Source organism: Sphaerodactylus townsendi, linkage group LG15, assembly GCF_021028975.2.
Source record: "Sphaerodactylus townsendi isolate TG3544 linkage group LG15, MPM_Stown_v2.3, whole genome shotgun sequence".
In the NCBI taxonomy this organism is placed as follows: domain Eukaryota; kingdom Metazoa; phylum Chordata; class Lepidosauria; order Squamata; family Sphaerodactylidae; genus Sphaerodactylus; species Sphaerodactylus townsendi.
The window spans coordinates 6,062,802-6,075,584 of NC_059439.1; the positions used below are offsets into that span (position 1 = coordinate 6,062,802).

At 46.6% G+C, this 12,783-nt stretch overlaps 1 protein-coding gene across 2 annotated transcripts in view; it reads left to right on the forward strand.

Annotated features, from left to right (window-relative positions):
- The first annotated feature begins 616 nt into the window (after window positions 1-616).
- Window positions 617-12,783, forward strand: part of CDK12 (cyclin dependent kinase 12) — a 46,302-nt gene continuing 34,135 nt past the window's right edge. The window contains exon 1 of one of the 2 annotated variants that reach the window (XM_048517202.1): window positions 617-2,756. In XM_048517202.1, the coding sequence (XP_048373159.1) occupies window positions 1,696-2,756 (1,061 nt within the window). In that variant the 5' untranslated portion in view covers window positions 617-1,695. The remainder of the gene's footprint in view (window positions 2,757-12,783) is intronic. The other variant, XM_048517200.1, reaches the window with a different exon arrangement.

Below are 12,783 nucleotides of genomic sequence, written 5' to 3' on the forward strand. Positions count from 1 at the left end.
CACTAGATAATTCGACTGCCAGGGAAGGGAGTGAAAGGGACAGGACCAGCCCACCTGCACATGGCCAATCCACCCTAGCAGAGGAAGGGGAACGTTAGGAAGGGACCGGCTGGGTTGCCATGCAAGGGAATGGGAGAGAGGGAGGGGAGCGAGGGGCCCCTTGCCCCTCCCTTGCAAGAATTGTGCAATGACACATGTTCGAACCGTTTGCTTCCCCTTTTCTTTCTTTTCCACTTCACCAGACTCAGCAACAGCAACGCGTGGCCGGGCCCACTAGTTAAAAATAAATCTTTTCTGAAAAAAAAGTTTTGTTGAATAAGCCCCCTACTGGATCAACCAACAGTGAAGAAGGAACTAAGCTATCCTCTTCATGGCCACAACCTCGCGGCTGGTTTATAGTTCTCTCCCCCCGCCCCCCCCCAAAAAAAACTCATAGTAAAAAAAAAATTTCAACAAAATTTTAAAATCCCGTCAGTTTGCGAACAAAAAAAATCCTTTTAAAGAGAAACACATAAGCATTTCTCGCGAGATTACGCGAGAAAACAATCTCGGAAGGAGGAGAAAGGAAAGTCACCCTTCCCTTTTCGACTCTTGTGCCAACTCCGCGAGAGTTCGCGAGGCAGAGCCTTTCTTGTGCGCCTGCGCGTGAGAAAGAGCGAGAACGGACGCGCACGTGCGTGTTCTCGCGGTATTTGGGGGGTAGGAGCAGGTAGCGCGAGCGGAGTCGCGGGTGGGGGAGAGAAGGCCCCCCGCCCCCCTCGAGCGGCCGTAAAGGAGGGCGGGGCCAGGACGGACGACGACCGAGACCACGGCGGCAGGAGAAGCGGCAGCGGCGATACCGCCATCGTACTCTCGCGATATTTGGCGGCTCACCTTCTCCCCTCACTTTCCTACCTCCCACCCCCGGCCTAGAAGCGGCGCCCTTTCGCGGTGGGCAGGAGGGAGATGGGAGCTTCGCTGGGTCCTTAGGTCGGGGAGGCTGAGAGGGCGCCCCGTGTCGGGCCAGGCCGAGGGGCCCCCGTGGGGCTTCCCAAGGAACCAGGCCGGGGAGGGGGCGCGGTGGAGGGGGCGCCTCTCCTTCCTCAGGTCCCCGAGGGAGGTTGGAGTAGCCCAGGAAGCGCAGGTGCCGCCCTTCCTTCTGTGCAGTGAGTGGGGAGGGATCCTCTTCTACCTGGGGGCCTGTTAACGGAAGTCTGGCGTGAGCGGGGAGGTCTCAGAATCCCCACCTTAGAAGATTGGGAAGCCAGCAGGGGAGGGGAAAGGGCCCTGGACCTTTCCTTGCGCTGGGGTGTTCATGTTCCCAAGTGGTAGCGTTAAGGGAAGGATGGGTTCTTACTCAGGGTCTTAACAGCCCAGCCTTGCCCCTGATGCCTTGAGGACGAAGGGAGATCTAGTCAGAGCTACCTATTCTCAGCCCAAGCGGTTTAGGAGAGCCCTGCTCAGAGATCTATCTGTAGCAACGGACCCCCTCCCCCCATAGGGCACCCTTTTCACTCTAAGATTCTAGACATCTTTATTGGCTCAAGTCTTTGCATATCAGCCATATTTCCCTCAGATGTCGGAGTGGTGAAGGCAGGTTGAATGTAGGAGGGAAAGAGAGAGAAGCCCCTTGATTGTGGAAGGGAGTGAGAAGGGTTAGTGTTTTGAGGGGGTTTGGAGGCTTGCCCCCCTCTTTCCGAGCACAGTGGAGAAGGAATGCCAAACCCAGAGAGACATGGGGGCAAGAAGGATGCAGGGGGAGGGGGGTGCTTGCATCAGGAGGCCATGGCGAGTGGTGGGAGCTCGAACAACAAAGAGAGGCACCGGCTCGCCAAGCACAAAAGACACAAGTCCAGGCATTCCAAAGACTCACCCTCGGGTTCCCAAGAACCAGCCACATCTCTGGGCAGCATGATCAAACCGCTTGTGGAGTACGACGACATCAGTTCTGACTCCGATACTTTCTCGGATGAAGCAATTGTCAAGCTGGAGCATCAGGAGAACGATGAGAAGAAAGGGGCGTCGGAGCGGAGTGACCGGTTACATAGGCATCGCCATCACCAGCACAAACGCGTCCGTGAGCTGATGAAAAGCAAGCAGGTGGACAAGGAAAAGCGGCCGGAGAGGAACCAAGAGTCCTCAAGCAAGCTGAGTTCCAACAAGGATAGAGTGTCAGGGACCTCTAAAAGACTCCATGAGGAGAATGATGACCACTCCTCAAAGTCATCCAAGAGCAGTGGCAAGGAGTCCCGCTCAGCCAGATTGCATAAGGAAAGGTCCAGGAAAGAGCGCGAGGTGAAATCTGGGCACAAAGACCGTGCCAAAAGTCACCGGAAAAGGGATGCCCCTAAGAGCTACAAATCGCTCGACAGCCCGAAGCGGAAATCGAGGAGTCCCCACCGCAAATGGTCAGACAGTCCAAAGCAAGATGACAGCACTTCAGGCGCATCATACACCCAAGACTATGATTTAAGTCCTCCACGTTCGCACACATCTAGTAACTACGATTCCTATAAGAAGAGTCCAGGTGGGTCCTCCCGGAGGCCATCTGTTAGCCCACCATACAAGGAACCTGCTGCTTATCAGTCCAGTGTGCGCTCTCCTAGTCCGTATGGAAGGCGCCAACGATCTGTTAGCCCATACAGCCGAAGACGATCGTCCAGCTATGAGAGGGGGAGTGGATCATACAGCGGACGGTCCCCCAGTCCATTCAATCGAAGGCGTTCCAGTAGTCCTTTTATCTCCAAGCGGTCACTGAGCCGGAGTCCTGTGTCCAGGTGTGTGGCTTTTATGGTTGGTCCAAAAAAGTTGGACCTCTCTGGTTCAGGTGTGGCTGAAATGTTGACTATCCTAAAATCAGTGTTATTGCTGGGGTGTAAAAATCATTAGCATTTTTCCTGTGTGTGTAATGTGAGCATTTTAGTGCACATAACTTTTCTAATCTAACAGCAGTCTTGAAGATTGGGAAATTGTCCCAGTTCTACTGCTAAGGAGAATTCATTTGGAAAGGCAACTAGCTCCACTCAACATGAGACAATGAGTGAACTATAATTTGGACCCAGTTTTTGAAAGTGCAGTTCAGTGAAATATTCTGTGTTGTGATTCATATTATTGCTTATTCTTAAAGTGCCGAGGTGACATTTGCCAGCGTGAGCCTGAAAGCTAGGACTTTTGTTGAAGGTAGCTTAAATTTATCGAAATAGGTAAGGTTTAGAATTGCTCAGGATTACTCTATCTCAATCCTGAGTAAACACAATACAGTTCCAAAAAAGTACCTGAAAATGGCTGTGGCTGAAGAAGGACTGAATTCTCTGATCCCAGTGGCATTCAGGGTGTCCACTGCTCTTGTCTGTCGATGTAAAGTAGTACCTTTCCGGTAAATTGAGTTCCTCTTTGCACTGTGACTTTTGGTTAAATGAGAGAAGGCTTCACAAGACAAAATGATGTTTTTCAGGGTGTGCTGTGGCATTGCAGTCTGCTGGTCTGTTGTAACATGGAATTCAGATTGTGTTTGAAAATGTTACCTAGGAATATCCTCTCAACTGGACAGAAGGCATCAGTAGCTTAAAAAACTGCTTTGACCGAAGCTCTTGTAGTCTCGAGAGAATCCAGATATCACAAATTGACTTTGAAACAAGTAGTACTTTTTCTTGTACATGTGTTCAGCTGAATGGGACCTTGAAGGTTGTTCAGTCCCTGTTCTCACCTTTGCTATGTCAGTCTTGCATGGGATGAGTTTGCACTTTCTCAGCCATTTGGAAACTATTGAAATTGCATGATACCTATAATCTGTAAAACTGAAAATACTGGTTACCACATATATAGTTGTGTCACTGGCCTGACAGCTGAAGAGGTAGAGCTCCATGCTGTAGCTGAAGGCTCTCTGAATGTGTAAATTGGGAGTTTGGGAATAGTCTATGTTCTGTCTAGCTACTAGGGTTTTGTCACTGTGGGCCAAACATACTTATCCCTTGGTTGTGCTGGATATTGACATGATTCATATCTATTCAGTTGTGAACTCTCTGGATGGTTTGGACAAGTTGCCATCTCTCACGCTTGATTCCCCCTTCTGTACATTGCAAATATTAATGACTTTCCTCCCAGGGCTGTTAGAAGAATGAATGAAATAAAGCATTCTTTGTGACAGTAGTGCTTTCCAAATAGCAGTTAGCTTAGTAAACTATCCATTGGTTGGAAGGGAGCAAGGAATGGTAGGAAGGAAATTTCACAGGTAAGACTGCGGTAAATTGCTGTAAACTTGTAAGACTGCTGTAAACTTGTCAATAGAGACATGGAATAATGTATGGGAGTCCAGGTTTGAATGTCCACTCTATGAAGCTTACTGGGTAACTGATCTCACCCTAGTCTACTTTACTGGATGGTTGTGAGGTTATAATGAGGAAGAGAGTGCCCTATTTACTTCTCTGAACTCTCTGGAGCCTTGCTTTTGAAAATATTCCTGTTCTCTCCTAAAGTTAACATACAGTTCAGGCGCTTGGGAAGGAGGTGAGAACTACTTCTCCTACCTTGCTCCTGTTATTTTGCAGGAGGAGTAACCAAAAACATCTCTTGATAACTCTTTGGAATTGCCTTTCAAAGGAAGAGCCAGTGTAGTGGTGAGAGTGTTGGACTATGATCTGGAGGATTCAGGTTCAAATCATTACTGCCTTGGAAGCTTGCTAAGTGACCCATGCTCTTAGCCTCACCTAACAGGGCTGTTGATAGGATAAAATGGACGTCAGGCAAGCAATGGGGAGAAAGGCAGGGTATAAATGAAGTAAATAAATGTAGGTGTGATGCACTTCCATGTGAACATCTGGTGACCATAAAGTAAGAGGGAAAGTCCAGGGGTTACACAGGGTGCTATGGAGTGAGGACTCCAGTTGCTCCTGGACCAGGTGAATGGAGTCAGGCTTCCCTCTGCCTGAATAGGTCTGGCCTGCATTCTCTTTTCATTAGAGCAGAATGGGTGTTGGGAGCTAGCTTTTACACAATGCTTTTTAAGCATTTAAAGTGCTTTGCATATATGTTTCAATGCTTATAGCAGCTCTGTACACAGGCCTGTTGTGATCACTCCTGCGTCGTAGATTGGGGCTTGGGAGGGAGTTGTGACTGAGAGAGTGACAGCTTGCCCAAGGCCATGTACTTTGTTCCATTACTAAAGGAGGGTTTGAATGGGGAATGTGGTTACACTTTTTTCTGCCAGAAGATCTAAGTTGAATTGTAACTTAATTTACTACATGCTGGACCGTTTTTGTTTTAGAATTCTCTGCAGGGGTTCTAGTGCCTACCAAGCCCAGGGTAGAATGCCTTGCTTCCTCCTCCAACACAAAAAATGTACAAATGATAAACTCCTTATACGAAAACAGTTTTATATATATAAAAGTGTCCAGCTTTGGAATAACTTAATGTTCCAGGTTTTCCTATGAAATGTAGCCCTACCTACATTTAGATACCAACTGAGGGTACCAACATGATGAAGTGGTGAAGAGCGGTGGGCTCTAATATGGAGGACTGGTTCCCCATTCCTCCACATGAACGGTGGACTCTTATTTGGAGAAATGAATTTATTTCCCATTCCTTCACATGAAGGCTTCTGGGCTAGTCACCATTCCCTCAGAACTCTTTCAGCCCCATCAACCTCACAAAGTATCTGTTGTGGGGAAGGGAAGGGAAGATGTTTGTAATCAGCTTTGGGAGTCTGTAAACATAGAGAAGAGCAGGTTATAAATCCAAGGTCTTCTTCAGTTTTTGCAGACTTATATCACAGTATCTGACCTTTACGTAATACTGCAATTTTTTCACCATGACCCTAACTTCGAATACCTGTTTCTTTTTACTTGGAAAAAGATTGAGATTTAAAAGAATTTGCCAGAACTGTGTTTGTCTCTGTTAGTAAATTTGGTACCATTTCTTCATAAGGGGAGTCGGACTGTTGCACATAACCTACTAAGAAGACTTGCTTTGTGAGCAAGTCCCTACTTTAATGTTTCCAATATATTTCTAGTCCTTATTCTCCAATAGGCTTTATTGCAGGTCTCTGAAAGGATGGGGTGGTGTGTGTGTGGGGGGTGGGGGGGGGATGGAGAGAATAGAGTTATTTAAATTGCCATTATTAGGTGCTCATCCAATAGTCTTTTCCCAGGGAGGAGATGCGAGAACTTCCTGAGACAGCTTGTATGCATGCTCCGACTTTCCTGTCAAGCACAAAGCATATTCCTGTCACAAGCTCGTGTTTGCTGTGTTGCAGCGTGAGACCAGCATTTAATGTACTCAGGGCAGGATGAGTTAGTTCAACTGCAGTTTTAATTGAGTTTCTACTTCCTGCTTGTTGAGCCATTGATGCCAGAAGTTGGCACACAACATCTCTGTGTTTATTGAGAAGGGAATATTTATTTTTTTATTTTGTTTATTTTATCTGACTGAATACCCTGACCTCTTCAGCCATGGTTGTGCTTAGGGTGGCTAATGCACATTTAAATTACAATCTTGAAGCTCTGTATTAACAATCAAAACATTCCAGATATAATAATTATACAGATGGCGATTTAAAGGCACCTTACCCTCAATTCCAACTCTCACTCTGGTTTAATTAAACTTTATGGGTGAGAGAGGAGGGGGCACAAACTTTGTGGGGTGGGGAGCAAAATGACACTGTTTTGAACCAGGCATTTTCAGTTGTAAGTCCAGGGGAATAATTTAGTCTTGCAGCCCCTGCAGAATTGATTGATATCCTGCAGGACTCTGATGTCCTCTGGGAGTGAGTTCCACAAGATAGGAGCCAACCCCGAAAAGGCCTGGCTCTTCTGGAAGACTGCCCAATGTTCCTGGGACTGGGGACCATCATTGAATTACTACCAGGGGATCGAAGGGTCCTCCATGGGCAATATGGGAAGATGTGGCCCTGAAGATGCGAAAGTCCCAGACCGCTCAAAGCCTTAAAGGTGAATACCAAAACCTTGAAAAGGATCTGAAATTCAGCTGGCAAACAGTGTAGCTGGTAGAGCACAGGTCTAATGCTGTCCCTCACTGGTGCCCCAGTAAGTACTCTTGCGGCTGCATTCTGGACCAACTGCAGTTTCTTGGAGCAATCTCAAGCGTAGGCCACTGTAGAGCCAGTTGTAGTAGTTTAATGTGGAGGTGACCCCTGCATGGATCACTGTGGCCCTGTCTGTACAGGACAGATAGGGGGCTGAGTGCCTGGCCTGACGAAGATGGAAAAAGACTGTCCTCACTGTATGTAGAATAGGTAAAGTGAGTTGATTGCTATCACCTCTAGGTACCTGATATAGTTTTTGAAAACTGCCCCATAGAGATGACTCCATGTCTGAGCCACTGTCATACACAGCAGAGACTGCTGGGCTTGGGGTTTTTTGGTGGTGAAGTAGAATAAAGATCAAGTAGAATAAAGGCAAGCAGAAACAATGAGGAGCTCTGTGTCTGAGTGAGGAATGGGTATTTGTCGTCGATGTTCATAGCCATCACCAGGTGGTATTATATAGTATATGGCTCTGATTGGTAAAAGTAGCCTGACATCAGAACTGGGATTTGCAGGGATTGGAGAAATCTTCTTTCATTCATAGGAAGGAGACAGGCTTGGGTCCAGCTCCGTTTAGCATAAATATCTGGACATATGGAATTTTCCCTTGTCTTCAATTTTCAGCCCTCAATAGAAAGTGAGTCCTTAAGAAGTTATGGACTCCTTCAACTTTCTGTTACATCAAGAGACTTCTCAGGCAGGCTGTGAGGAACCAGCTACAGTACAGGTAACATGTTTAGCTTTGTTAGTTCAGGTGTATTGCTCTTCATGTGAATATCTGTGTTGTTGTCGCTTATGTGTTTTTCCCTGACCTCCCTCCCCCCTTTTGAATCGAAACCTTTCTCTTTTATACTAAACTTTTTCCAAAAAACTTTTTTGGTCATCACTTGGTACAATCCATTTCTCTGGGGCATTTCTCTCAATCTTTCTCCATGTGCTAGAGTGCATGGTGTGAGGAAATGGCTCCTTCCTTCTTCTCCCCCCCTTTTTTCCTCCCCCTGTCTGAGCAGGTATCGTAGATTTGGAGGACTTAAAAATGCCAGAGGGACATCAGGAAAAGCTACCTGACCTAGGAGTAAAAGATAACCCAGACTGACCCTGAGAGAGGGGTGGGGGCATAGGCATAGGGGGGCAAAATGGCACCCAGTCCGTGCCCCCCCCCAAGCTATGGAACCCTGACTCTCCCCAGCAGGAAGTCCCTCAAACGGTCAGGTGGTGGCAGCAGTCTACCAGAGAGAGAGAGAGAGAGAGAGAGAGAAAGCAAGCCCTTTCCAGGAAAAGGTGGCAACCCTTGGTAGACACTTGAGGTGGAATGGCCTGCTGGGCAGAGTGAGCCTGTTCTGCCACACATGGTACTACCTGGTTGGCTATATATTATTTTGTTATTGCTATTGCTAGTACTTCGCTGGAAGATTGCTTTCTTAGCAGGTCAGTCTAGAGGTTCTCAAGAGGTATGGAGTGGTAACGATGTATTACCAGCACACCTTCCAGAGAACCCTTGGTTTCCCAGCAAAGAAAAGGGGCCATGTCTCCCTTCCTGCCATAACAGATGGAGTGCACTTAAATCAGTGGTACACACTTGGTGGCTGTTGGTGGCTTTGCAGGCTGCTTTTATTGCTGAGCTTGCCCTCAGTGTGACGGGGGTACTGCTGAGCCCTCCTTGCCATATCCACCAGTGCCAAAGTCTTGCTCATTTAGGCAACAGGGAGCCAAAATGCTTCCAACATTGCCTCTGAGTCTCAGAAACCATGTAATGACATTAATGATGATACAACTTTTTTCTTTTACCATAGGTAACAGTCAAAACAGGTAGCTCCCAAAATGCAGGAATGATTCAAACTCCAGAACCATTAAACTGCTTTTAAGTAACTACTGTGTTTTCCCGAAAAGAAGACAGGGTCTTATATTAATTTTTGCTCCAAAAGATGTGTTAGGGCTTATTTTCAGGGGATGTCTTATTTTTCCCCATTATTTTGTGCCCCCTCACGTGACCAGATCAGCTGCACCGGGGAATCTGTAACTAGGGCTTATTTTTGGAGGAGGGCTTATATTTCAAGCATCCTCCAGAAACCCCAAAAAATCATTCTAGGGCTTTGTCATGGCCGGATTCAACTGGTGGTGGTGGGTTTTCCAGGCTGTGTAGCTGTGGTCTGGTGGATCTTGTTTCGCCTAATGTTTCGCCTGCATCTGTGGCTGGCATCTTCAGAGGTGCATCACAGAGGGAAGTGACAGTGTGTAACAGACTTCCCTCTGTGATACACCTCTGAAGATCCCAGCCACAGATGCAGGCGAAACATTAGGAACAAGATCCACAGCCACGCAGCCCGGAAAACCCACCAGAACCAGTAGTAAGCCAGATTTCACAAGATGCCAGAAATTAGTTTTAAACGGTTCCCGTGTTCCCTACTATCAGCTTTGCTTGGGATGCATAAAGAGGTACCAGGATATTTGGGAATGATTCTGTGGGGTAACTTTTCATGGGGAGAAAATTCAAAACCTTTGGCGGCTTCTGAGAGCCCTGAACTGATATATCTGTGTGGAGAAATGGCTCCCCCCCTTCCCCCCCCCTCTTCTTTTTTTCCTTCTCTTCCTCTCCAATCAGGTATCATAGATTTGGAGGACTTAGAAATTCCAGATGGACATCAGGAAGAGCTACCTGACCTAAGGGGAAAAGATATCTTGACCCAGCCTGACCAGGTCAAAAGAGGGTGGGGTCTGGGAACTGATAAACTCTGGGAGGAGAGGGGCGTTGTCTCTTCTCTTTCTTTTTCGGCTGGGCCACTGAAGGCGGCAGACCTCTTGCCAGGGCTGGGAAGGGAGCAGCCATTGTTGAACCATGTGCTCATCCAGGGAGCTCACTCAGCCTGGTAATGATAACTCTTTGAGAACTGCAACCTTCTAAGCTTTAATGGCCTACCCTGTTTTCAACAAGTGCTAGGGTACGTTTAGGGGGAAGGACAGAGGATTTGCGTTTACATCTCCTTTGCTTTGGAAACCCTTGCTCAATCTGGCACAGTGCTAAAGTATACTTCTAGCCATTTTAATTTTAATAAATACTTTTAAACCTTAGGTGTGGAGAACAGTTCTCTGTACCCACCGTCTTGGATGATAAACTTTGAACAGGTTAATTTCCTGTTTAGTTTCTTTTGAACAATTTAGTAAGGATGTCATTATCTAGGAGTACAGTTCAAGGCTCCTGTAGGGGAAAGGGGCCAGCTGACCAAAAGATCTGGTCAGCTGGTATTATTTTAGCCTACTTTTGGTAGTGCTGTTATTGACTGTAGCTCATGGGTGGCAAATGGAAGCCTCGAGATGTAAACATTGCAAGAAATCTGAAGCCATAGCTGGAGACAGAGGGGTATGTTTTTGTTCCCAGAGAAAATATGTCTAGTGCTTCCTTGCTTATCCAGGCTGAACTTATTTTACTACTTTAACAATATAAAATTAATAATGAATAGCTCAGCAGAAAAGCATTGAATAGTTGGCATATTTATTAAAATAGAGTATTTGTTTTTGAGTTGCTAACCTACCCAGTACTAAAATGAGAGAGAACTGGAAACTGCTGTGTCCTGTGCTATCTCAGTACGTGTTTTTTTACATTTTTTTATTCCTGCCAACTGCAAGGCAGTGAAAAAGAAAAGATGAAAATAGAAAATACAAACTTTGTAGTAAAGAAAAGAAAATGTGGTACTTGAACAGAAGCATTCCTGCCATTATAACACTAGCAACATATTTGAATATTGAGTGGCACTTTATGAACATTGAAAGCACTGAACTGTTCAGTGGTAAACTATTCTCGTAGCATGTGTGGACAGTTACTGATATGACAATAATATGTGCTATACAGTATATGCCAGAATTATTCCTTTCTCTTGCTGTAGGTTACGGGGACAGATCTTCATTTTACATGTTCATGCTGCTTTCACAGTTTGGCTACCTGACTGGTGTGGGGTTTTTTTTAATGCTTCCACTTGATGTCTTAGTTCACAGACAGATACATGAACGCACTTGAAGCTGCTATGTATTAAATCATACCTTTGGTCATAGTCTGTTGAACATGGCAGCTGTTGTCCAGCAGCGGGGTGTGTGTGTGTGAGAGAGAGAGAGTGCACTGGGAGCTGGCTAGTGTCAGCTCCACCTCCAGGAATGTGCTCTCCCCCCCCCCCCCAAACAATGCTAGCTACTGCAGGGGCCAGGTTTTGAGTTTGGGAACTGCATTGGCTGACCACTGAGGCAAGTCCCTTGATGCCAGTGTCCATACCAGTTTGCACAGGGCTGGTGGCACGAAAGACCAAGCAACCCTTCTGCCACTCCAAAGTGGCTTCAGCCCCCACTCCCCTGCTCAACGCTTTGGATTGCACAGTAAGACTGACAACGTTTTATTCTTGGTATAGGCTTTCATGTACATGCACGTGAAGAAGTCTGGTGCACATGGAAGTTTATACTAAAAATAAAGCTTCTTGAAGGGGCCACTGAACAAACTTTTTTCCCCTACTTCTGTACTTCTGGAGTTTTAAAAAATATTTAAAACCGAAAATAATTGCTTCCCTTTTGGATGAGTGAGTGAAGGAGGTCATCTGGAGGTGCTGCTGTATGTATGTGGAGTGTGGTGTGGTGGTTAAGAGCAGGTGGACTCTAATTGGAGAACCCGAGTTTGATTCCCCTCTCCTCCTCCTGAGTGGCAGAGGCTTATCTAGTGAACCAGATGTGTTTCTGCACTCCTATGTTCCCACTGGGTGATCTGGGGTGAGTCACAGTTCTCTCAGAACTCTCTCAGCCTCACCAACCTCACAAGGTGCCTGTTGGGGAGAAAGGAAGGGGAAGGAGTTTGTAAGCCCCTTCAAATCTCTTTACAGGAGAGAAAGGAGGGGTATAAATCCAGACTCTTCTCGTTCTTTAAAAAGAAAGGTTTTGAAAAGGTATTGTATTATTTCTATACTCCTCAAAATAAGGTTTTAACAGAGTGGGTTGAGAATCCTTAGGGTCGCGTGAGAATAGAGCAGGTGTGTGTGTGTGTGTGTGTGGGGGGGGGGAATCCAGTGCATGCCAGATATGAAAGAAAGCTATCGTTAATGATAAGGAGAAAATAGATTGCCCTCTGCCATCCTCCATCTCTTGTCGCCAGGGCAATTTCACATACAAATTGCATCAGCATCCGGTTCACTGTGGGGGAAACCGCCCTGGTGCGGAAGCTGTCCCAGAGTGACATTCCAAACGAGAGTCTGTTATTGGAGTCTCCTTCAATGTCTCGTCGTAATTTCACTGTTGTAAAAAATTGAAAGAAGGGGCCTTCATATCTAGAAGGAGCCACCAGCCTTCTTCTGTCCACTGGCAGGGTCCCCTCCCAAATGCCAGACAGAATGAGGAGAGGCAGCGAGAGACTGTAGGTTGCACTGTCTTGCATATGTAGGGTTGGCTGTGTTAGCCACACCTTTCCCGAGTCCTTGGAAGTGGCAAAGCCTACAAGGACTGCAATGCCCCTGCAAATCTGATGCCGCTTGTGAGCCAGGCAGCAAACCCTCAGGTACAGAACAGCCTTTGGGCTAATCATGCAGGGGTCTGCAACGTGCAGCTCTACAGATGTTCATGGACTACAAATCCCATCAGCCCCTGCCAGCATGGCCTTGATGGGACTCTCTAACAAGTTTCCCCCGTCTCCAACTCAGCAGAGGAGAATGGCTGAGCCTGTAGGAAGCCTTTATTTTGCACAGAAAGTTCTGGATCATAACGGCAGCTTCTGGCATATCTCTTAAAACCATAAGATG